The 26886-nt window shown below is 31.1% G+C and overlaps 1 protein-coding gene across 4 annotated transcripts in view; it reads right to left on the minus strand.

The window, feature by feature from the left end:
* The window catches only part of LOC149727842 (putative E3 ubiquitin-protein ligase HERC1), a 61686-nt gene that overhangs the window by 28106 nt on the left and 6694 nt on the right, over positions 1 to 26886 (minus strand). For 3 of the 4 annotated variants that reach the window (XM_089889283.1, XM_089889282.1, XM_089889280.1), the window contains exons 10-50: positions 26642 to 26781; positions 26165 to 26326; positions 25386 to 25501; positions 24882 to 24972; positions 24501 to 24645; positions 23969 to 24140; positions 23465 to 23593; positions 22765 to 22930; positions 22326 to 22451; positions 20341 to 20502; positions 19297 to 19443; positions 18791 to 18917; positions 18090 to 18225; positions 17505 to 17590; positions 16659 to 16841; positions 16124 to 16212; positions 15431 to 15503; positions 14699 to 14838; positions 14139 to 14250; positions 12952 to 13023; positions 12490 to 12672; positions 12117 to 12189; positions 11381 to 11525; positions 11060 to 11223; positions 10326 to 10459; positions 9393 to 9639; positions 8716 to 8877; positions 7848 to 8002; positions 7612 to 7705; positions 7019 to 7157; positions 6000 to 6170; positions 5326 to 5444; positions 4589 to 4817; positions 3982 to 4210; positions 3434 to 3624; positions 3126 to 3275; positions 2704 to 2791; positions 1683 to 1787; positions 1250 to 1331; positions 736 to 865; positions 21 to 137 (exon numbers count right to left, since the gene is read on the minus strand). In XM_089889283.1, the coding sequence (XP_089745409.1) occupies positions 21 to 137; positions 736 to 865; positions 1250 to 1331; positions 1683 to 1787; positions 2704 to 2791; positions 3126 to 3275; positions 3434 to 3624; positions 3982 to 4210; positions 4589 to 4817; positions 5326 to 5444; positions 6000 to 6170; positions 7019 to 7157; positions 7612 to 7705; positions 7848 to 8002; positions 8716 to 8877; positions 9393 to 9639; positions 10326 to 10459; positions 11060 to 11223; positions 11381 to 11525; positions 12117 to 12189; positions 12490 to 12672; positions 12952 to 13023; positions 14139 to 14250; positions 14699 to 14838; positions 15431 to 15503; positions 16124 to 16212; positions 16659 to 16841; positions 17505 to 17590; positions 18090 to 18225; positions 18791 to 18917; positions 19297 to 19443; positions 20341 to 20502; positions 22326 to 22451; positions 22765 to 22930; positions 23465 to 23593; positions 23969 to 24140; positions 24501 to 24645; positions 24882 to 24972; positions 25386 to 25501; positions 26165 to 26326; positions 26642 to 26781 (5681 nt within the window). The remainder of the gene's footprint in view (positions 1 to 20; positions 138 to 735; positions 866 to 1249; positions 1332 to 1682; positions 1788 to 2703; positions 2792 to 3125; positions 3276 to 3433; positions 3625 to 3981; positions 4211 to 4588; positions 4818 to 5325; positions 5445 to 5999; positions 6171 to 7018; positions 7158 to 7611; positions 7706 to 7847; positions 8003 to 8715; positions 8878 to 9392; positions 9640 to 10325; positions 10460 to 11059; positions 11224 to 11380; positions 11526 to 12116; positions 12190 to 12489; positions 12673 to 12951; positions 13024 to 14138; positions 14251 to 14698; positions 14839 to 15430; positions 15504 to 16123; positions 16213 to 16658; positions 16842 to 17504; positions 17591 to 18089; positions 18226 to 18790; positions 18918 to 19296; positions 19444 to 20340; positions 20503 to 22325; positions 22452 to 22764; positions 22931 to 23464; positions 23594 to 23968; positions 24141 to 24500; positions 24646 to 24881; positions 24973 to 25385; positions 25502 to 26164; positions 26327 to 26641; positions 26782 to 26886) is intronic. The other variant, XM_089889281.1, reaches the window with a different exon arrangement.

A 26886-nucleotide genomic window follows, 5' to 3' on the forward strand; every position in this document is an offset into this window, starting at 1 on the left:
CATACATTGTTGCTTCATACCTTCAACAACACAGAATAAGCTCTTTGTAACTCCAATACATCATATTCACCACCAGCTTTAATCCCATGTTTAACAACAGATGACATAACTTGTTTCACCACATTCTTTATGTCATCCTGTGGAAATGGAAACAATTTTTTTAAACTCTTGATAAGTTTGTTGGGACATCAACTATTCTATATTTTGTTTAATATAGGTATTTTAAGAGTTCAGATCACGCAATCGTCATTTTCTTTTAAATTTCTTATGTTTGCCAGCTAACAGCTGGATTTTCCATTTCATTATACATGAAGTACTGTTTTTTTTTTATAGAATAAGTACATTTTGTTACTTCTGCAAGACATAAGCAAAACATACAAAGACTTATTCTAAGTTTTTTGTCCGTTTCAAGTTAGTGAAAAACATTTCTGCATTAATAGTTTGAGTTGGACAAATACTATTAAAAAGGTCCTTAATTTATATTCAAGTATTAGTATTTTGTTTGCTATTCTGGACTTGCCCTGATTTTTTTTGTGGCAGGTTTTTATAATGTTCTTTGGTTTGTAATATTTATATTTTTAGGTAAAATTACATGGAGCCTCTTTTTAATTTTTTAATGTAACAATTTATTGTATATTTGTTCTACTGTTGGTAAATTTTCAGTATGTGGTGCAGTAGATATTGATATATACCTATAAATATGTGGAACAAAGAGTGTTACGTCGCAATAAATACCTTGTTATCTGAAGTATGAGAAGTAATGCCTTGAACTTCAGATTTTCTATCTTCTTCTCTTTTTACGTCAAGTGATTCATCAGTTTTTGAAGATTCAATATCGTCATTTGCGAATATTAACTTTGTGTACCTGGAAATAAAATGAAAAATAATTTACCCAAGCTTACAAATTCACCTGAACAGGTACAGCAAGTATAAGCAGACACATTTTCAAAAAATAGAATTTTGAAGGCTTTGACGCTGTGGATTTTAAGACACTATTGTATAGGCAGCAAATACTTATATTTGGAATCAAATTTTATTTGTATTATAAATTTAAAACTTAAATTTGGTTCTGTTTGTCCAAAACATTGGAAAAAATACAGACCTTTAACAAATATGGCATATTAAAAAATCTGCTGCATTTCACAAAGAATGTTAAACAATGAAAACAGAGTTTTAATGCATGTGAAACAAGTAAGTATAAAATACTATAATCTACAGCCCATATAGTTTAACTTAAGAAAAACCATACCAGCTGCTTGTAAATATTCTTTCAAGTGCAGATAAAGCAGTAACTTGAATAACTCCTCTGCAAATTTTCTTCCAGTTGTCTGCTTAATCATAATATACTCCTTTTTTGTATTTTTTAAATTATAATGGTGCCAAAAAAAATTTAATACTGATACAATTTTTAACTTTGTAATATATCTTATACTTTATCAATATTACTTTAAATTTTTTAATGTATGGTAGGGTGGGGGAAGACGGGACACCTTTACCTTTCTATAATATTTTCTCTTTTTAATAAGTAAAAAACAAAAAAATTCAAAGAACTATAAATCTGTATCCCCTCGACCGGCATAGACCGAAGTTAATTGTTTAAAACACGATAAGGATATTGGAATATCATGTACTAAAGGTGTCCTGTCTTCCCCCACAGTGCTGTACAAATATTTAATATTTACGATTTTCCTTTTTCTTTCCCATCAGTTGATCATTTTGCTCTTTATTTGCTGAAGTTTCTTCACTTAAATTACATTTTAGATTCTCCTGTCCAACTCCCTTTGTTTCTAAATAGTTAAGATTTAAAAATAAAATAAGGCGAATGTTCAGTTAAAGGGGTATACCAAAAAAGGTCACTGCCAGTAGCAGTCCCTGCCTCTCCGTATGTGGAAGACAGTGACTGCTACCATTGTGGGCGTATGTGTCCTTGGGCAAGACACTTGACAGCAATTGCTTCAACCCAGTAGTCACTAATGGGTTGTCTTAATTGTCAGCCATACAAAAAAACTAGTTATCCACTAAGTTACATACATATTAACCCGTAAGCTGGCCCGAGGTGTATGAAACAGAACACCTGTGTTATAACAACTGTTGTTGTTTTAAAACAGGGGTTCCCAAACTTATTTTATCCGGGCCAATGTGTGAAATCATAATTATGCGTCGGGCAAGGTTCTTCTTGCTATATTGGCGACGTGAATTGTATTGGCCAAAATTTGGATATAACGAATACTGTTAGTTAGGTCAGGAAGTTCGACACATATGCTGGTAATAAACATGGCTTCTAAAACAGATTAAACTACGTACTTGCGGAGTATAGAACAAAGTTTTACCATAGTATACTGAAGTTCACTTCAGTATCCTATGGTTTCACAGTTTTTTTTGTTGAATCAATCCGCGGTATAACCCCTTTTAGCGCGGTAGGTTGGCTGATGCTGTGACAGTCATAACTATTTTTGTGACGTTACAAAGACAATGTAAATTGTTACATAAATCAATAAAACATTTTTAGACGATTTTTTAAAGTAATATGTTCATTTGTGAACGTATGCAATCGGTAATTTTAAAGTCATTCTGAGGGCCATTTATTTTGCTCCTGCGGGTGCGGTTTGCGAACCCCTGTTTTAAATAAAGCAAGTTACTCTCTTTTATTTTATTAATTAAAAAGCTAACATGGTAATTTTTAGTTAACTTAGTTGTAGTTACCAACACTAGACGTTGTAGAATATTCTTCATTTATTGTGTGAGCAATATCATCATCCAACTCCTTTTCAAGTTTACCCTTCGGAAATATCTGCATTGAAAAAAGTCAATGTAGAAAATTATGTCACAGAAATTGATTTATGAATTGTGTAAAAATCATCTGAAGAAATTCATAGTACAGTAATATGTATCTCCCTAGGTTTTATGTATTTACAAAACTTAGGTTAGGTGTAATTGGATTGTAACTGGATTTTATTAATATTTTAGTTACTTTTTCAGCTTCTTAAAAACATTTTTTTTATCTAGATAAATTTAAACTAGAATATAAAAATTAACTGAAAAAAATGAACATGAAAAAAAATACTTCTTCTAATTTTCTTCTAAAAGTTTAAAAGTGAATATTTAATTAACTGAAATTTCCTTACATGTTGTCTGTGCGTCGCGTCATCAAATATCCCTGATACTCGACACAACTCCATTAAAACTGAAGGTTTCAATAGAGGGAAATCGTGCATACAGAAACTTGGTTGTTTTACAGGTTCGAGGGAAGAAGGAAAACAATCGCTGCTCATCACCTTTTGATTAGGTGCAAAATAAATTACAAAAAAAAATTTATAACCATTTTATAAAAATAAAAATAATTCTAAAAAAAAGTTTCTAATCATTTTATAAAAACAAAAAAAGTACATAATTTTATAAATAATAACAATTTAATAAACAAAATCCTATTTACCTGGCTGCCATCTTCCCAAGCGACTTTTAGTTTAGTATTATTGTTATTAAATCCAAGTAATATTCCGTGTTTCATTGAATTAATGACTTTACAACGCTCGCCCATTCTTAACCCACCATCGACACCACTTAACAAAGTAAGGGCGGGCCATACTCGCCATAACATTCGACTACGCTGCCAATCTTTTAGATCTGTAAAACATTTTCAGAGTAATTGTGAAGTATAAAGTTAGCAAAAAAAATATGAATATAATACTCTCTCAGTTTTCTTGTCAATTTTCTGGTCAAAAACTAAGGCAGTAAACCAGAAAAATAATTCATTTTTTTTTATATTTTCTTAAGTAATATAGATTTAGCAAAACAACACAAATATGATACTTTCTAAGTTTTCTAGTTGAGAACCAGAAATCTAATTAAAAATCATTATATTGCATTTTCACATCATAAAGCTCCATTTTAGTAAACAGTTAGGAAAAACAAAATTCCAAAATTGCAGAAAGCAATACAAATTGGTTAAGTGAATAAAAACAAACAAAAACAAAACAAAACCTTCATCTGGTGTATCTTGTTTATTGGAGGAAAACAACCAATCATCTTTTAGTATTTCAGGAAGTTCGTTAAACCGACCAATCACAGCGTCAGTGATTGCCATGCTCCATTGTGACTCTCGACGTGAATGAAGTTGGGTCAATAGTTGTATGCATGTCTCACTGATGGTACCATGCATGGTTGAACAAATAGGATCGCCAACTGATAAATTTTGCCCACTTCCAATATGCTGAGATTGTTGGAAAGTTGAAAACAGTTTAAGAAATGTGAATGAAAAACAAAACTTTTGATATGTTTTAGTAATTTTTGTTTAGATTTTGTTGTTTTTTCTATTAAAAAGGTTAAACATTTTTAAAAATGTGGCAAATTTATGTAAAATGTAAAATTTAGGAATCATGGTTTTATGGTTTTTACAAAAATGAGACATTGTAGTCTTATTGCACTACCTGATGTATAAGTTACATACCTATATTGTCCCAAAAAAACCTTGACATAACATATTTATTTCAGAATGAAATGGTTTTAAGGTGACAAACATCGGTTGAAAACTTTAATAACATTTTTGCAAATTACAAATCTCTAATTTTTTAATTAAAATTGTACCAACCTGAAAATCTGATATTTTAACTTCTTCTCCGAAATTGCTGCTATAGAACATAACGCATGGAAATAAGGTTGCATTGGAATCTAAATCTCGAAACGCAACTTCAGGAGTTTCACCATTGATTCCAAAACTAAGAGTTCTTTCATTCATACACAGAACACAAGTTATCACGTCACCTTTGCTGTAACTCGGCAATGAATGTGTGAGCTCTCCACTATGATACAAGTTGCCACTAAAAATTAACGAAAAATGTAAACGGATCACCAAAAAAAAATTGTAAAAAAGTTTTACTACTATTTTTTTGGATGATAAAAGACATTTTATTTCTTACTTAAATTCATTCAAAATTGGATGGCGTAATTTAAAATCTTATTTTTAAAATCAGTGTTACTCCAAAAACTGTAATGTGTTCATATGGAAAATATCATATTGGTTTATTGTTTTACAATTATCTTATATTTAAAATAACTGTTACTCAAAAAACAGTTCTGTGCTCACATATACCCTTTTTGCATGGTAAAATGTTTTTGCGAATAGCGATTCACATAAAGACGTCACTTTGTAATTCCCTAACAGCGTTAATTTACATGGTCATTGGTTTATGCACGTATCAACATTAAATTAAGTTATTTTAGTGCAAAATTTTCTCCATGTCCTCACATATTTAAAAATGCGTTAAATAATGCTGAATTTCAGTATTCTAGATTTGATTATGTAAGTTTTAGTGTTAATTGAATCACCTGTATGCTCTATACAACCACATTTCCGATGTTGTTCGATGGCTGAAGTCTTCAACAGGAAATATAGAAACACCGATACAAGTTCCTTCATTGCCTGGGTTTTCTTCCAAGATATGAAACTGTGAACATCAACCACAGTGGATAAAATAAAAGTATTGTTTTCATACATATTGTAGATAAAAAAAAATTCGCGATTTTATTTTGTGTGGTAAAGTTTTTTGAGTGAGTTTATAGAAAGTAAAATGTTTTTACTCTTGCCAAAACTTCAGTGCACATAATAAATGAGTCAGAAATCTTTATTAGTTCAGCAGTAAATACATTCAATGAAAATAATTTAGCTTGAATGATTGAATGAATGTAAATTTATCCTCATGTGGCGTGAAAACACATATATCGTTATAACACTGATTTTCTGTTTCATACACCTCGAGCCAGCTACCACATATGCAACTTTGTAGGGTATTGTTTTCCTTAACAGTTTGCGACCACTGAGTTGGAGCAACTTTGCCCATGGACGTGACGAGCCTTGAACCCATAACCTCTGGGATAAAGGCAGGCCTGCTAACCAGTATGCAATGGCACTTAACAAACTTAAAATGCTAAAAACTTGGTATTGAAAAACCGCTAAAAATTTGTTTGTTGGTTTTGTTTAGAAAAAGTTTAATTTAACAAACCTTCCATTGATAAGTTCCCATTGATAATCTCGCCATAGTCATCCCATACCCACGTCCACCAGATGAATGAACCAAAGTAAATTGGTCTCGAATAGAAGTTGCAACACACTTATCAACATCAAAAGCTGAATCAGATATTATTTCTCTGGCTGCTAATTGATGAAATTCATTCTGACAAAAACAGTGAAAAGTATAACTACTTATATGCATATCAACAAAGTATAAAAATATTAGTCAATACAATGAAAACCACAATTTATTTATGTAGACGGCAAGATGATTATTTTATGGGTTCATCAGAAACAGTGTAGTAGGTACTATATATTTTTTTATAGACCTTGTTTATTCTCGCATGCTGGGGCAACAACAGTTGTAATACCACAAGTGTTTAGTTCTATATATTCCACTACCCTTACTTTCATGCTGATAAAAAAAAAAGTCAGATAAAAAGCTTTTTTTCAGATTAAAAAGTCGGATTATTCTATTCTATTCTGTATGGGTGAGGTCTGTGAGAACCTGGGATTTAGGCCAGACTTGGCCCATTACCCTAAAAGTCGGATTAAAAAAACAAAAACAAGTGGTTTAAGAGTTCGGTTATGTTAAGACTAAACTACTGGAAATTTTGAGGTTTAACATTTCTACAATAATAATTCCAATGTTTTCTTATGAATCATAAAGGTAGCGGCCCTAATGTATGTGTGGCAATACAAAGTTGTTGCATGATAAATTGTTAAGGTAATTTTTTTTATTTCAGCGATTCAATTTCACCTGATTTTTTAAAAAAACTTCTCAATTTTTAAAACTTTGGTAATATCGTAAGATCATATATAAGCATCTCTATCTATATATATATATATATATAGCTTTGTCGTTGGTATGTGCCCTTTGATCAAAATGCACCATGTATATATGACACGATAGCGGATCGTATTTCAAATGTGAGTGAGATTAAACCTAGATTAAATTTAAATCAAATTATCCAAAGGGTGAGTGTAACAGAACAATGATTGTCCGCCTACTTTTGTTTCATCACGAGTTGAAATATAATCACTTTGCTTTAAAATGAGATCATCTTTTTCATATGCAGGTAGTTCCACCCAATGTACTTGTGCAATTATCTGAAGCAGTTTGTCGATAACTTGTGACACAAGATCATCACTGTAATTGGAAACATGATTCAATGTTAATTGTTTTATTCTTGATGATGACAATTTAGACAACCCATTGGTGACCACTGGGTTGGAACAATTGCCCTTAAGTGTCTTGCTCAAGGAAACATACATCCACAAGGGTAGCAGCGACATGCCTTGAACCATGTCCTACTGGAGATATCTCTGGTAAGCCGTGATTGAACTCATTACCAACGAGTTAGAGGCAGTCACACTAACCAACTGTGCTACGAAACCAGGAACACATTGTGTAGGTCCAACAAAAAAGCTATTCCTTTGCTATTAGGAGTTTCTTGCCCAAGAATACTTTTGTCAATCAGTATTGGTATCAGTGTCGAGCATTGTACATGGCAACCTTCAGTTACGGTGCAAGCTCTAACCACTGACAACACTATACTGCAATGCTGGGTCTTGTAATGATTGTCAAATACAACATATCTTACCTTAAATTGACTTCCGAACTCATTCCATTCAACATTGTGTAAAGTAAATGCAGGGCAAGCAAGCGTGTTCGCACAGACCTGATAACTGGCAAACCTAAAATGTTGATACTATGACTTCTAAGTGCTTATAAAATAAAAAAAAAAACTTGAAAAACACAAACAGTTTTTGCGGTGTATTTAACAAAGTAACAATGAATAAAATAAAAACATTTAAAAAAATTAAAAAAAAAACAAACCAGTTTCATCCAGTTTTCCAGCTATATTCAATAAAGTACTAATCCATGGCCACGTTGCAAATACTTGACACATTGTGTGGCTTGAGATAAGCATACGAACGAACACGAGGTGGTCCCCAACTGAAGATTCCAGGGCATGTTGAGAATAAAGGTGCCTATAGAAAGAAAGTTAACAAATTTTATAACAGGAAACAAAAATGATCTACTTTTTAAAACCAAATAACCAAGAAGTTTTAATATAAAAAATAACAAACTGTTCGGATTTTTCATAGCACATATCTGCGCTAAGAAAAATTTGATAAATGTCATATTGGTGAGATAACTAAAGTTAAAGACATGGGTATATATGTGTGAGAAACTTAAGAATCACAAAAGGTTGGTTTAAAGTATTGCACATCACAAGAATACACCTAAAAGAGCTGGTAGTTTGAATACACCATCATATGTCTTCTGTAGCTTAATGACTTGGTTTGCCTTATTTTTAACTTCCTACTATTACATTGCTGGTATCACGACAATTAAATCACATAGTCTATGCAATCTATAAGCAGTTCGACACAGTAGCACATTGGTTAACATGCCTGTCTATAACCCATAGGTTTTGGGGTCAAGGCTTGCCACAGCTACCATTGTGGGGAAATGTGTCCTTAGGCAAGACACTTAACGTCAATTATTTCAACCCAGTGGTCACTAATGGGATGTCTTAGTTGTCATAAGTTACATACATGGTAACTTGTAAGCTAGCACAGGGTGTATAAAACAGAAAAACCGTGTTATAAATATAACGAATGTCCTTTTCCGGCCAAGCGAGGATAAAACATGTTACATTTAGTTATAAATGAATCGGTTGATTTTATAAACCACTCACTTATATGTACGTGGTGGTGGGGAAAGCGACCATGGATTATTATGAAGAATATCGCAGATCTCCTCACTGCCACCGAGTGATCGAAATGAATCGGAAATAAGACAATGCAAAACATTGGCAACCATGCCAACAATATCGGCTTCTACATCTCGAGCATGTAAACTGTCAAAATAATTTTAATATGTAAATTCATTAAATTGTACGCAACATTTTTTGAAAGTTTGTTGATATCCTATGATCACAGTTAGGCATCTCTACCTATTTATATACATTTTTAATTTGTCGTTAGTATATATATGCCTGTTGAACAAAATGCAGCTAATGCATACGTATGACATGTTAGCTGATCGAATTTAATATGCTTGTGAAATTATTGCAAATTAAATTTAAATCCAGTTAGAAATATTGCATGCAATTACACAAGATGCATATATTATAGGAGTGTTATTAAGCTTTTTGAGTGTTATTTGACTGATAACCTGAATAATAAATTTGCCAGGAAAATTTTTTTCGAAGAAAAAAACAATATCAGAGTCTAAGGCTACCATTTAGGTGAAATATATATTTCTAATACAGAAATTGGTTGGGCTTGGTTTTTGTCTGTTACATTTTCGTAGCATCAGATCCTTAACAGTTTACATATTTACTAAATAAAAATATCAAAATATTTTTTCTACCTGGTGGAAACAGCAATTGACCGGAAAAGATTCCGCGCAATGACAGTCACCAGGGAAACCATTTTCTGTGTTTTATAAGAAGTGATTGAAGAAAACTCATTGAGCAACTGTTGGTTATTTTGCTCGTTACACAGTTCAACTATATACTTAAGTATATCAGATGTGATATGGGATAAATCCACTGCATAGTTCTTCAATGTAGACAGTGACAGCAAAGTAGTAATGAGAAGACGGGCATCTTTTGGATCTGATAAAAGAAGGGTAAAAAAAACAAAGTTAAATTGAGCCATTTTATTTTTACAGTTTGTGTGGCCAATTCCTATTGTACTGCTTGGTTTCAAACCATGTTAAAATATTTTTAGCTTTTTTTTGTGCCTTATTTTACTAAAATGATACGTATTTTATAAAAACCACACAATGGGGAATATTCAATTATGTGGCCTAACTATGACAGCAGAAAAAAATCACTCTTTTACTTAACTAAGCTGCTATTGCAAGATGCAGTAGGGTGGGATAAGATGGGACACCTTTTCATTCTAAGATGGGACACCTTTTTATTCTATTTTCTCGTTCAAATTGGTAGTAAACAAAGAACATTCGAAGAATTATAAAACCGTATCCTCATGACTTCCAAAACTTGATCAGGATATTTAAATATTAGGTGTTAAAGGTGTCCCATCTTTCCCCACAGAACTATATAAATATTTTCTTATTTTGTGTTCCTAATTCTTGTTATATGAAAATTCTTTGTTTTACGAAAAACTATCTGTTAGTAAATAATACAAATATATCTGCATTTCCTATTGCAACAGTATCAAAGAATTACCAGAGAAATTTGCGGTTATAAAAATTTTGTGGCAGCTTTAGCTTCACGCTTTTGGGAATTTTCATTAAAAATGTCAAAATGTCCAAAATAATTAAAATAAAACTTACTTGATAAGAGTGATATTTTCACAGGTAAAATTTTCTTGTATAGCAAATTCCGTATAGTAATGAGAAGGTTGGTGATTGCAAGCTTATCTTTGTGTGATGCAGATGTCACACCAAGTGTTGGGGAAGGTAGAAATCTATAGAAAGTAAATCGAACTATATTACCATGGGTACCAAGATATAAACAGGAAAACATACTAAAAAGAAACTATAGAGATGCTATATTTCTATATTTTATATAATATAGTAGGGTGGGGCAAGATGGGAGACCTTTTTATCTAATTTATAGTTTCATTCGGTGGTAAACAAAGAACATTTAAAAAATTATAAACCTTATACCGAGACACCTATAGGCTGTTGTTAATTGTTTAAAACACGATCAGGATATTTAGATAGTATGTGTTGAAGGTGTCCCATCTTACCCCAACCTACTATGCATAAAAATAAACTTACAAACTTTATATATTTACATTTAAATAATAAACTTAAATATTTACATTATATAATAACTTCATTTGTCTCTTCAGTTACAGTAGCGAAGATTTAAAAATATTTTAAATAAAAAAACGGAATAAAGCGACAAAACAACGAATGTTAAAACCTGCTTACGGTTGAAACAAATTTCATTTAGTTGGAAGAAAAGAAGCGTGGTCGCTACACCATTTATAAAATAAACTTATATATTTACATTTATAAAATAAACTTATATATTTATATTTATATAATATTAAACTTACCCAACAGTCATAAGTTCACGGGTCAATGGTTGAAGAGACATTAGTCCGAAACATCCGATCATTAATTGAAAGTAAGCTGATGGAAGAAACGGGGGGAATTTTGAAAGGTCGTCATTTTGTGACATCAGCAGTCGTGATATTTTTCCCAATGCGAAAATTCGATTCTGAGAATAAATAAATAATTAAACATTTTTTTTAAATTACCAAAAGTGCAAAAAATCAGTTTTGATAAAAAAATAGATATATTTATAAAACAACAAAAAACATGAAAAATACACCATTTACATTTGACATTGTGCAAAACATGCTAACTTAACTGACCTGAGCTCTTTTCTGTTGCAGTATCATGGCTTTGATTAAAGTTTCATAGGATTTTAAATCAAAATTTCCGTTCTGTTCAATAGTTAATGGGTCTCCATCATAGTTTATACTGGGACAACAATATTCCAGGACAGCCATGCAAACTCTAAACACAAAAACATATTTTTTTAAATAATTTACAATTAAACTGCGAAAAAAAATTATTTTCATGAAAGAGTAGAGGGTTGAAATTAAATATATTTTCTAAAACTTATATTTTCCAAAAACAATTACAAGTTACATACATGCATGAAATTCTATGTGTGTCTGACTACGATGAATGTGTCGCGGCACCGGTCGCATAAAGGACTTAAATGGGCTTTCTGGGTGTTGGGGGTTATGGGCCAAATCTGGCCTAAATCCCAGGTCCTTGACAAGGACCTCACCCTCAAAGAATAAAAAAAAGTGAAAAGCAATACTGAATATGGCACACATTACAGTATACCAATACTGTCCTATGTGGTATGTAACTATATGTGACATTATAAACTAGGTTCATCATTGAATCAAATAACCAAAATCTTAAAAACAAGATACAGATAAAATAAAAGCATTGCAACTGCAAACAGCCAGAAAAGGTGAGGGGTTCAAACTTTAAAAAGGAGGTATAGGTTATTTTTTGGGTGGTGGCGACCTCTGAACCCCCTCTAGCTGCGCCTCTGATTGTAATTATACATTAGGAATAAATAAAACATACTTTCCATGAGGTTGTGTATCAGATAACTCAACACTTCGTTCCATTGAACTTGTTTGAGATTGAGCATTAATGGCTGGAAAAAAATAACTCGAGGATAATTTCAGTTAAATAAATAATTTACCATAAAATGATTGGTACTGCTAAAGTAATGCATTACTAATAAAGGATTTGGTTTAATTAAACCCATACTTTCAACAATAAATACTTTAATGAATGAATTTTATTTTGTCTCTTGGTGTAAATAACAAAAAAAAAAACGAGAAAGTTTACCAGAACAAAAAGACGGGTAGTAGCGATACAATAACAGTTGTTAAAACACACTTATTAATAAAAAGCATGACCGTTATTTGCAACATTAAAATTCCAGGTTTACCTTCAGTTGGAGAAGATACATCAGATGTTGAAGAATTTTCATTTTTCACCTCGTGAGGTTCATCTTGATATTCATTTACTAACGCAGGAACTACAGCAACCAAGAGAAAAGCACATTTCTCTACAATTGATAAGCAAGCTTGTGTATACCAATCCTTGGGTGTTTCTTCAACATTTGATGATTCTATAAAAATATTTATGAAAAAAAGTTAAAATTATTAATTAAGCTGCTTATTGACTTCATTAGAGTTAGATATAGTGTTTTCAAACCATTAAAAAAGTAATCTAAATAGCTCTTTTCTCCATACAAAAAAAAATCTTATTTTTTCATATTGATGAAATTGATAACGCAAACTGTTATATAAATTATCTTTTTAGATTTTTAGTTTAGGTTTTGCAAGGCAAAGTACAATTACAAGCATATTTAAATATTGAAAAAAATCATAGGAATTTAAACCATTACCATGATCGCTTTCTTCTTTTGAAAGTTGTGTGTGTCGAGATATTGATGACATAAGATTGAAAAAACGAAATTCTGCAAAATAGGTGAATAAAAGTAAACTTGTTATATAATTGCATGGTATTTAAGACGCTGAGTTTCTTGACAATGAACTGCACCACACTGGTGTGTAAACTATATGTAATTTTAAAAATCAAAATTAAAAAAAAGTTTGGCAAAGTTGTCTCAGTGTGCTTTACTTTTTGCGTAAACTTGATCTGTTTAACAATAATGCATGTTATTTAAATTAGGTTAAACAAGCAAAAAAATTACAAAGATTGTTAAATAATGAAAGAACATGGCAGCTATAGCATCAAACATCCCTAACCCCTAACCCTAGAACCCTTACTTTTAGTATATACCACACTAGTGTGCAAAATATATGTAATTTTAAAAATTAAAATTAAAATAGGTTTTGGCAATGTTGTCTTAGTGTGTTTATTTTTGTGTAAACTTGATCTGTTTTTTGATTGTACATGTAACAATCTGGTGCTACGAAAACGTAACAAACAAAAACATAAGAGATTCTATTTGAATAAGAGACTGACGATGCCATTTAGGCGAAATATATTTCTTTATTAATAACTAGTGATTGGACTTGATTTTTGTTGATTATGTTTTCGTAGCACCAGATCATTACTGTATTTCACTATACAAGAATCGTCCAACTATATGAACATCAGATCGGGGTCAGATTCGCGGAATTTATTATAAGTCATTGATTATGCATGCTGTTTAAATTAGGTTAAATAAGCAAAAAAAATTAAAGATTTGTAACTAATGAAAGAACATGGCAGCTATAGCATTAAAAATCCCCAACCCCTAACCCCTAGAACCCTTACTTTTAGTATATACACCACTGGTTTCAAACATTTTTTCTAAGGTTTGTCCAACAGTTAATTTGCACTCTCTATTTGTACCCATGCAAATGAAAATATAATTTACATTAAGTTTAAACCAATTTCTGACAAATTATTTTGTCATATTTTCCACTTTATCAAGATTAATATTTTTTTAAGTTTATAAAGATTAATTTTAAAAATAAACTTGTTAATTGGCATCATCGCTATTCAATATGTGATATAAATTATAAAATCTGTGCACTTTAAAATGGGTTACATATATAATGTATTATGCATAATATTACTAACTTTTGCAGGCCGGCTCGGAAATATTTGAAGAAGTTTTCTTTTGTGAATTACTTGACATTGGAATGTCTTTAGTTGACTTTTGAATCCGATGAGCTAATAAATGGGATCTGACCTATAATGATAACATAAGCAAATTAAGCATACAGGTAATCACATCAGTTAATTAGGCAATAGGGATATTTCACATGTGGCATACAAATGTATTAGGCAGGTACCGTTGAGATGGTTGTACATGTAGCAATGCCTTGTTTCTTATGTAAAAAGCTAATATTTTCAACACATACATATTACATATATATATAGTAGGGTGGGGAAGATGGGACACCTTTAGGACATAATATCCAAATATGCTGATCGTGTTTTAAACAATTAACAAGGCTCTATGGGAGCCTCAAGAATAGGAACGGTTTTATAATTCTTTTAATTTTCTTTGTTTACCACGAAATGGGACGAGAAAATGGGATGAAAAGATGTCTCATCTTCCCCCACCCTACTATACATAATTATTCTTTTAACTATGTCTATATGTGTTTAATGGTTAACTGTAACAAATTTCTTACCTGAAACACAGTTCTGTAAATTAACTGTAGATTCAAACTATTAGGATCGACACCAGTGTGTTTAAGCAAACAAGCAAGTAGAACGCGTGACATTGTTTCCAACAAATCATCTTTATTTCCACCATCCAATCCACCCCACTCTATGGTAAACAAGGTGACAATTATACTTAAAAAATACACATTGTACGGGTCATGTCTTTCGACACACTATTTGTTTCTATTAGTTTAACTTGGAAATAATTAAACATAAATAGCTCGTTGTTTGACTGTTAGGTGTAGCAACCATGCTTTATTTCTTTCAATTAAATGTAAATATGTTTTTAACTATAAGTATATGATTAAAGTTTCATTATTCATTTAGACTTTGAAAAACACAGTTTCGTGGATCATTAAAATCAAATCTCTCTGTGTTTTTTTTACTTTTTTATGTTTGTTTTAAACCTTCAGTGCTTGTGGACATTGGTCCACAAACAGTTCATATAGTAGGGTGGGGGAAGATGGGACACTTTTAGCACATAATATCTAAATATCCTGATCGTGTTTTAACAATTAACAATGGTCTATAAGAGTCGTGAGAATAAGTTTTATAATTCTTTAAATGTTTCTTGTTTACCATTAAATGGGATGAGAAAATAGAGTCAAAAGGTGTCCTATCTTCCCCCACCCTACTGTATAATATAATATAACCAATCACAGAAGCGGGACCAAAATAAGTAATGAATATGAACAAACCTCTATTCCTTGCATAATCCAACATATTGTTCCACAAATGTTGAGACTCCGGGTTGTCTTTCCCAACAGCAAGCTAAATTACAAGTTAAATTTAAATTTAATTCAATAAAAAAATTAATTCAAGTTATATAAAAAACAAATATTTTAGGGCAGCATACTTTTTTTAAACTAAGTATAAGGTAGTGAAAAAGTATGTTATAACAGCAAATTGATCTGTAATTTACTTGCCTGACAGAACATTGACAAAAGCATAACTTCCTTTTAAGTGTAATATCAGAAAAAAAGTGGTTTACATGTTTATAAATTAATCCAATGCAAATAAAAACAGATTAGGAAGAAAGATTAGAAAAAAATATATATATTTTTTTTAAATATATATTTAATATATATTTTTTTCTTTAACTTTGAATAGGTTAAATTTAAAAAAAAAAAAAATTTTTTAAACAAAAAAATTTTTTAAACAAAGGTGGTTTTAAAGCTTACAAAAAATCCCATTTGATTAAAAAAAAGATTAAAAAAAGATTTAAAAAGGATTGGAAAAAAAATAGAAAAAAATAATTTAATTTAAAAAAAAAGTTTAAATTTTTTAAACTATAATTTTAAGTTATAAAGAATTTATCAACGATATCATAATTAACCTAATTTGCATTGATTTAGTGAACATCCACAAATAAATAGGCACAATATACATACATTTATTAGTAAAAGATCCTTCTTTGAATAATCACATTTCATCTCATCTTCCATTTGTACAGAACGCAGTATGTTTTCCACACGTGATACTTAATATTGAGATAACATGGAAAATATAGAAAGTATTTAATGTGATATGGATGCTATGTACAATCTCAATAATCAAGACAACACTCTCAGAAAAATATTAAAAATTTTTTTAGTAGAAAAAACACTATAACAATTTACATAACATAATAAAACCGAATAACCAAAATGTAATGGGTAAAGCTGTTATAGGAAAACAACAAAAAATAATGGGTTAATTCCTAGTAATATGCAGATCAGCCAGATAACGAATAAAACAGTAGTTACCAATACACACTATTAAGTATGGTCTGCATATGGTGCGCTATTTAAAGTCTACTTGTTTTATATTATAGTATTACAGAATATAGCTGCTTTAGTGAACAAACAAATATCCAAAAATGGAAAAAGAATAATTTTCTGATAGTACTGCTAAAATATCTTTAATTGATTATACAATAAAAATTACCTAATTCTTCACAGGTTCCCGCTTGGAGGCCATTTCCAAGTATCGGTAATTTTAAAACATTTTCATTAAATCGTTCGTCATTGGTGACATTGGTGTCACCTTGAGCAACTGCATTCAATATTCGACCAATCAAATGCGAACATGAATGTTCGATGTCAAGCATCCACACCCATGCCTGCTCATCTGGAAATAAACAATAAATGTAACCCATTTATCACTGCCTGACGGGGCAACAATAGTCATTATAACACAGGTGATAGGTTTTCCACAATGTGCCCACTTATGAGTTACCACTCATGTAAATTAACAAATGAATGTAACTCATTTATCACTGCGTGGCAGGGCAACAATAGTCATTATAACACAGGTGATAGGTTTTCCACAATGTGTCCGCTTATGAGTTAACATGTAACCTTGTGGCAATGGTAGCAGCTACTAGCCTTAACCTCGTAAACTCTAGGCTAGAAGCAGGCACGATAACTACTTCGCCACGAAGCAGACAAAATAAGGTTAAACTATATGTGCTTGACAGGGATTTCAAAAATAAAGCAGTGCTTTCCAAGCCCTGGTTTCTGGCACAAAACTGGGTGAATATTGAAGTGTATGTCTGGGTGAAAATTGAAGTGTACTATGTCTAAACTGGGTGAAGTGAAAATTAAAGTGACTATGTCTTCTATTACAACAGTGTTTTAACTTTCATGATAATTTAACTTTTTGTGTAAGGGTTAATCTTACAAAAAAGGTGCCTAATTACTATTAAAAAAGAGCTTAATAATTAAGTGTAATTTACAAAACATTTGAAACCTGATCCACAGAATAAACAATGTTTGTATGACAGTTATTTACCATTCACTGATGATTTTGAACAAGTTGAAATTGGCCATGAAAGCTCAGAAACTTGATTTTGTTCGAGATCATTTTTTGTTATTAACCTGTTTAAAGTAATAATACAATTATGTTCAAACTAGTTGACAATCCCCATTTCATCTTTATAAATAATTTATAAATAGCATTGCAGAAACAATACGAAAAATTAAACACAGTTTATGTAGAAGAATTTAACCATATCATATTTATCATTTAGTTAAAATGCTCCTGACTGTACATTTCGAGATGCAATCATGTTTTGCAATTTCTTTTGTAAAATAATCATTTAGTTTATGGTTTGTGAAAATGCTAAGAAATTCTTACAAGTTTTTTTTCAAAGTTTTTGCTAACTTGTAATTTCTTATCTTTAATCAGTTAAATCAAGAGTTTGTATCAGCATTAAATAAAAGTCAGCCAGTGATATAAATTTTGCTAAAAATCAGTACGTATTATGTAGTTCAAAAGGTTTAAAGAAAAAATGTGCTAAAACAACAAATAAATGTGTCTAAAACAATTAATGTAATCATCCAAACAATAAACGTGTTGGAAAAATTTATCAAATACCTGTTGAATTGATCAATGTAGGGCAGTAAGTCAATCAAATGTTGCAGGAGTGGAAACGTTTCAGATAATCGTAGAAGTAAAAGTGAATTGATTGTCAGTGAAAGCAATTGACCACATGAACTTCTTAGTAATATATCTATGGTATATAAAGAATAACTTAAAGAGGCATATCAACAAGTAACCAAAAAATTGGATATGGATGTTTAAATGTAATTTAAACGCACCACCAAAGTTTCAAAATGAAATAGTCTTACAAAATATGACAAAAAAAACGAAACAGTTTTGCAAAAAAAAGCGTTAAAACAAAACGGTTGAGTAAAAACAAATTATTCGTACGACAATGCATGGGATTTCCTATAAGAAAAAGTGTCATCCAATTTTATTAATTGAACAAAGCTACATAAATGTTCAGTTCAGTTTCTATCCATGGAAAGCATTTTCAAACTTAATTTTCAACTTATATACCAAATTTTTTTTATCCTAAAAAATTCTTTCGGACAATTTGCTTTTGCTTAAATGTGAAAAACAAAATTTCCAGAATGAATAATTTAGAATTATTCTTTTTTTTATAGGAAAACTAAAAGTATTATTTAGTGTTAAAACTATTGTGTCATTTTCCATTTTTCTTTAACCAGTATTACATTAAATTTCTTATTTTGAACATTTAGTAAATTTTATATAGATACTTATAAACTACTCACCTAATAAAACAGCTGAATCGAATGAATTGTTATTCAATATCTGGTTGACGAGTTGAAATTCCAATGTTGCTTGTTCAACTAACTGCGTTATACCAAACTGAATCAGGCTAAATTCTTTTGGTAATACCTGTGTCAAAAAAATTTGTTACTTTCAGAATTTTTTAAAAAAAGATAAAGCAGTTGTTTTTAACTAACCACACTTTAAAATCTGAATTTTGCAATTTACACAGCCATGTAAAAACGAGAATACAAAATTTTCAATATGTAAGATTTTCAAATCATGATCATGGAAAAACATATAACATTAGCTTCTATTGGTAGTTTAGTCACTTGCTAATTTTTCTTACACTAAACATAACTTAATTTACAAAAAGTCAATCCAAGCGAAAAAGGTTGCTGACAACTGATATAAACAGCATAAGGAATTTCACTTAAAAATATTTTTTATGAGTATGACACAAAAAAAAGTTTTATGGCATAAGAAGTGATGAAGTATAGCAATGTACCTCGATGGTTTGGTAAGAATGAGAAAATAGGTGCGTTAGCATGGAGAAAAGTAGATTGAAAACTTGAACCATGTCCTCACTAAGATAATCAGGTGATGTTTTAACTTCATTGCTATTGTTGCTCTTTATATCTTGCAATGATTTCATCTGGGGTTTAACGATAACGGTTAATTAACACATATTTTTTTAAATGACAGCTAACAGTATAAAACATAATTAAAAAACTTTTAAAAACAAACTTAAAAACTTTTAAAAACAATCAGACAAATGTATGAAAATTTGAAAAATGCATACTTGGCTCATGAACTGACATATTTGCACTAGGTGATGTAATAATGATATGTTTATAGTTAAAAAATCATAAGTTATAACCGTATTCTAAAACCACCTAAAGAGTTGCTACTTTTGTAACTTGTTGCACATATTAGGTTTTAAACATAAACTACAAACTAATATATAAGATTATGGCTAATAAGGTAGTTTCAAAGCTGATAGGTAGTTTCAAAATCGCATAGTGTTCTGAATATTTTGACATCATTAAACAACCCTAATGTGATTATCTTGAAAATAATAAACTTTGGGGGCTTTGTGACCAAGTCTAAACTTAGAGTTGTTTTAGCTTTGTCAAAAAAAAATTGTCCAAATTATTGACTTTTGAATTCAATTAAACACCGACCCCTGTGGCCCTGTCTTTTCCAAAACCAGGGTGCTCTTTAGACCATCTTATATTTTTAACTGTTAAAATCATTCAATATCACCAATTTACCTGTTACTATGTGTACCTAGTTTATTCACATGGGGTATCAAAGCATATATAAACTAAACTTAAAAACTTTGTAAATAAATTGTATGAAACATTCATTGTATAAAAATAATGGGCTCATGAAGAGACCCATTTGCACATAATAATGTAATAATAAAATGTTTATAATTCAGAAATAAAAAACTGTTCTAAAACCACATGGTGTATTCTTAACAATGCACAGGGTATGCATGCCAATGTTTTGGAAATTCTATACATTTTAAACCTTTGTTCCAACTTACCACATTACAATGAACATTTTCCATTAATGTTAGAAGCAACTGCTGGGCTAAACATGAGTAATCATGTTCGTTAGTTTTTGGGTTGTTACTTCGGAAGTTGAGAACTTCAGCAACTTGAGCATGATCTTGTAAGCTCGAGAGAACAACATTAAGTTGCATTCGCTGGAAAATAGAGATTAAACAAATGTTAGCTTTCAGACAAAGCAAAATAAAGAGTAACAAAATAAAAAGTTTACTCTAGTAAGGTTACCATGAAAATTTATTGCACAATAAACAGCTGACTGTTGTTTTGGTGTTATATCCTGCTTTTTCGTAGTTAATATTTTTAAATCTTCGCTACCGTAATCAAAAATACAAGTGAAGTATTATTGTTATGTTTATTATTGATTCCATGTCAAATTAAATTAGAGATAAAGTAAGATTCAAATATTAAGTGATTTTATTTTTTGTTATTCACTGTGGTGATATAGGAGCCAAATATTTGCATTGTGACATATATTTTTCCTCCTAAATAACTACTCTTGCTAAAATTGTACAACTGATATAAAACGAGTGGCGTTGTTATTAGTTATGATCAACACTAGATTCTCAAAAAAGCCAAAAAAATTATAAAAAAATTTAAGTATGGCAAGCCAATTGCTGTTTGTATCGCAAGTGTTGCAATTACTGCATCATAAACAGATATTTGAATTTGATCCAATATTTAACTTAAACTATATGATAAACAATGCAATATTTGGACCAGAACTCCATTCGTCCCAGCCCTTGGTTAAAATAAATATGGGTTGTCTAAATAGGTGGTTCCCAAATCGTTTTTAAGGCGACCCATTTAAAAAAAATTGCTTCGGGAAAATCTTGCGACCCAAGCATATTGTCGTAATATTTTAAAAGCCATACAAGACTGCGTTGCAAACGGCTAATCCTTTAGCTGATGGCCAGTTTCGTTTCTAAATGTTCCTTAGACCTAATAGATACCCACTGTTTAATTTTTTTGCAAAAATGTTGGGTGTTTGTGTCGAAAATTAACTTTGAAAATGCGCGAAAACATGCTTCCTTCCCATAAATTACATGACCTGTGTAAGGTTAACGATTTATTTTGTCATATTAGCAATATTTACGTCACAATACTGATATATTACGTACGTTACGTCACGTTATAATCTTGTTTTTGCAGTGTTTTATGCCAGTTAAAGCCCTTAACCCAGCTCCAACTCTTAACCCCTAACTCCCAACCACTAACCCCTAACAAGCAGTAACTTTTTCAGAAAATAATATGTTTATCAAATCACTAAAGAGCTAGCTGTGCTCGCTGGCTATCAGTGAGTTTTTGAAATTGAGAGGTTGCTTTACGCGCGAATAAAGTCTTTTTGCAAACATTTGTATACTTTACTTAGGCGCATAAATAAAAAGCAAATATCCCTGTTTTCAAGCACTGGCAGGTAAAATATTCAAGGGGACAATCGCTATTATGACGCAAATAATCAAGGTGTGAATTGCTATTTTGTTGTTATCAATTGCCAGGTCAAACAATCGCTATTATGATGCAATAAATCCACGTGTGAATCCCTACTATTACGTAACACACATGTTGCTTAGTGCTTGGTTAAGGAAAACATCAGAAATATGAATCACTTTTACTTCTGAAAGATATTTAGGTTGTTCACTACCGCCTGTTGCAATGTTTAATAGCCAAATTTAAACGCAACCGTGACAAACTGAAGAAACCAAACGACCCAAAAAAATTATCAGTCGACCCAACTTTGGTCGCGCTCCACGTGTTGGAAACCATGGGTCTAAATTACAAACTATACAAAAAAATAATCACCCAAAAAGCTACAGATGTGTTCATGTTTACCTCAAAAGCGGGCACGAAATGTATGAAGCAGAACATTCGTGTTATAATGACTGTTGTTTTTTCCGGCAAGCGATGAATAAGCAAGTTACTCATTTATACATTCATTCAAGTGGATATAAAACAAACGTACCTGTCCAAGTGACAATTTCTTGACTTCTTTCAAGCGATTTGGTAAAAACGATAACAAGATGGAAATCCTTTCTTCGATCGAAGGAAGAAGCAACGAAGCTCCAACGGTGACACATTCCTTCACAACCTTTTATAGAAAAAAATCAACAAATAAATTACTTCAAACAATCAAATACATATACATATCTCTTTTCATACAGTACGGCACATTACTACTGCAACCAAAAACAGTCATTATTTACTTTTCTACAAAAAAAACTTAGTTTATGCGTATATAACATATACCTATGATACTTCGACAAAAAGTTAATTTAGAGTCTTAGCTAATAAAATACAAGTTCAAAAGCTATAAAAATTTTATAAAACGCAAATATGTGAATAAAAAACATACTGTACAGAAAAATAGAATAATAAATAGAAGAACAAAAATAAATAAATACTTCAATTATAGATTCTGGGGCATCTTCATCCATTAAATTAAAGAGAAGATTTCGGAGGACTTTACTTTCTGCTCCGAGAACAAAGGAGGAAAGATTTCCTGTGACAGCGAGTCGTAGATGAGTGAGGACCAAACGAAGACATAAATAAACAAACTGGTGGTGTTGGCTGTGGGACAATCATTTGTTGATGTTAAGGATATCAGAAAATATGAATGAATGTAATTTAAATAAATGAACTATCTTTATTGTCGAAATGCCGGGAAATGACAGTCGTTATAACACAGGTGTTCTGTTTCAAACACCTCGTGTCAGCTTACAAGTTATCAATATCATGTATGTAAATAGTGGTCCTTGTGAAGATTATTTTCTATGTGTGGCTGGCAATTTAAACAACCCCTTAGTGACCACTGGGTTGGAGCAATTGCCCATGACAAATCGCCCACAATAGTAGCAGTGATGAGCCTTGAACCCATAACTTTATGCAGTTTAGTCATTTTGCTAATATTTCTTGCACTAAAGATTACTTAATTTACAAATAAATTTCATTCCTAACGAAAAAAAATCAGGATAAGCATTTTTATTTAAATTTATATTCCCACATTAACATCATACATTTTTTTATCATATAGTTTTACTGCAATAAAAGGTCAATAAATTGCATTTAACAATGATATATATTTGGTTATATGGAACATCTCACCTTACTGGTGGGTTGTCAAGGGCTGTAGTTGCCAGTGAAGAACAATAACTGCTTAAGAAGTTGTTCATTTTTTTAAAAGTCGATTCACTGAGGTCCACACAGTATGGTCTTGACCATGATATAACATGCCTGGAATATTGAAGATAATATAACTTAATATTCAAAATATAAACATAAAAAAAATATAAATATTAATTTAACATTCAAAATATAACTATCAGTTGCTCTATTTTTGTGTACAGACATTTTGGGGTCCAATTAAAGTTGCTTTTATTGAATTTAATATGTTGTACCATACTATCTTACTAATACACAACAATACACATAAATAATTTTTAAGCAGCTTCATCTGGTATAAAAACGTGGTGTATTTACGATGTAGCCTCTGCAAATCCAGCAGAAAACCAACAGAAATACACCACGTTTTTAATGTTATGAGATAGACAGCTAAAAGATTATTTACATTATGCCTGGTAGCAGAAGTAACAAAAGCAATAAATATACCTGTCTGATGGCATAGCTGTATATGCGATGCTATGTGAGGTTCCAGCTGATATTTGGTGAATGGTAACATTGTTCAATTGCTGCACTTGTGTTGGTACAGATATTGGACTGTTGGTGTGTCCTAAACCACATTGACCCATTGCGTTGTTTCCCCAACAATAAACTTCATTATCTGAAAATGATGCATTCATTTAGTGGGGACAAATTTTCCACACTTCATTAATCAGTAAACATTAATAGTATTAATTTAATACTAATTTATTTTTTTTAAGTGATTGTACATCTTACTATCCCTGCCTCCCATGTGTTTAAGATAATCTGGACCCTATAAGTGTTGTAAAGCAGTGGTTCTTAAACTGGGGGGGTGTGCAAGACTCGGGGGCGAGAAAAACAATAAAATAAAGGGTTACATGTATAGATAATTTAACAAAAAGGGGGGCACGAGTTTTGTTGGGATCTTCATTGGGCGGCGTGCTTCAAAAAGTTTGGGAACCCCTGCTCTAAAGTACCAAAACTAACAAGTATAACTCACTGTGTGTTAAAGCCATGCAGTGCCCATCCCCAGATGTAATGTCAACAACACGTGTGAAAGTAAGTTCATCAATCAATGTTGGTTTCATGAACGTGGCATCAGGTGATCCACAACCAAGGCACGCCCCACATCCCCATGAAAATACCTAAATATGTAAACGATTCGTGTCAATTTTAGTGGTCAAAATAAACAGTAAATTAAGAGCAAACCAATCTCTACAAAATTAAAAACTAAATTTCACACAAAAGTAACAATAAAATGATATAACTTTTAAAATGGAATTAATAAGCTTTTATAAACCATTAGTAGGTAAAGCAGACAAATTAAACTATGACTTACTTTTATGATGGAATAAAATTTAGCAATGAATACTTCACTAACCTGCCCTGAATCATTTAAAGCAAGTGAATATTGACTTCCTGCACAAAGTTTGTAAAACATCATTCCATTTATACTTTCAATTACTTTTGGTCTGCAAAATAAACGTAAACATTACATTTTATCGATTAGCATTTAACACATGGAAATACATGGAGGAATACAAAACACAAATTGTACAATAACCTGTATTGCCCAAAATGTTTGCATTGTCAATTTGTAAACGAAATAATGGGATTTAATTGCTACTTATTTTTCATTTTTTATTATGCTTCAATGCTCATAAAGGGTAAAAATCCAAGAATAGGTATATTTACAATTAAGTCATAAATAAACCTTAAACACATGTCCAATGTTTCATTCCAAAATGGTTCCTAAATTATAGATGACAAAGGTTTATATTTTTATATAAAAATTTCTAAATATTATTAATTTTTATATGTTTTTATATTCAGAAAATTTAATATTTAATTTTATATAAAGAGAATTAAAAATAAAAATCCATACCTGTACACACGACTTGTATCTCCATGACCAAGTTTACCATTATCTCCAGCTCCAAAACTCCATACCGTCAGTCCATCTTGAGCTAGAACCAGTGTATGGGAGCTTCCACACACAACCTAAGTTTAATTTAAAGTAAGAGGAGCATACCAAATAAAAATTAAAATTTATATTTACAGAGAGAGATTGAGATGCTAAAATGATATAAAAAAATAGATCCTAAAAAAACAAAGTTTACTTTTAGCTAAAAAATTTTCATTCCGTACAAAGAAATAGATTGGGGGTTTTGTAAGTAAGGAGCATGTATCCAAAACTTCAAGAAACCCATAATATAATGCAATATACTGCATGAAAAAAAAGAATGTGATGAAGTGGTAATGACTCGGGGTGGTCAAGCCCCAAGATTTAATGTAACGCATAGAACAAGCACTGAGTCAGGTAGTACTGACGCTATCAAGGAGAAAGGCGAAAATACGTATCAAAATCATACACAACACATGATTGGATGAAAGAGACCACTCGTTACGTAATTCCCAGTGCGGTAAGATGTAGAATTCGTAAAAAATTAATTCAAAATTATCAATAATTGTTTGCGCCGAGCATTAATAAAAAATTATCAATAATTGTAAAGACCAAGCATGAAAAAAAGAAACCCGCGGACACAGACTCAGCACATCCCTATATGGCTACATATTACGAAATACTGTAGATTATTTATAGAGCATATATTTATTGCTATAACTAAATACGAAAACAAATTACTTTTTTAAAGTAAAACTTACAGAACCAGCACTTGCAATATCTTTCACCAACACGGGAACATTTCTGCTTGTGTTGTCTCCCAACCCCAACCTCCCATAATCCCCTTCACCCCAAGTAAATAACTGGCCTTCTTGGGTCACGCATGCTGAATGACGATATCCCGCTGACACACATACTACAATCTAAAATGTAAAGTCAGGTTATCAATTTTAATTTCTAATTAATTTAAAAAACAGATAGTTTTTAACTTTTTATACAGGTGAAAAAAAATAAAATAAAATTTACAATCAGTTTTTCGAAGATAGGCCACAAAATATAATATAAAACACAAATATATATACTCTTTTGTATAGGGTCAAAAAACTTAAAATTTACATTCAGTTTTACAATAATAAACAACAAAAATGACATAACCAAACATTTATTTAGGTACAAAAAAACATGAAATTTACACATAGTTTTTCAAAGATAAATAACAAACTAATGCTGTTACATACACGTCTTGCCAGAGGTCCTTCAATAATCTTGGGACTTTTATGAGTAAGACTGGAACCATGTCCCAGTTTACCATAATCACCATCCCCCCATGAAAAAATACAACCTTCAGTAGTTAATGCAAGTGTATGGCCATCAGAACCTGTTAAATATTAGTTCAAAGTCACAAATTTAAAGCCAGCAATTTAAACTGCAAGTTCGTAACAAGATCATCCAAAGCCAGCAATCCTTTAATGCTAAAAATTAA

The sequence above is a fragment of the Ciona robusta genome, chromosome 11 (genome assembly GCF_009617815.1).
Source record: "Ciona robusta chromosome 11, ASM961781v2".
NCBI classification, from domain to species: Eukaryota; Metazoa; Chordata; class Ascidiacea; order Phlebobranchia; family Cionidae; genus Ciona; species Ciona robusta.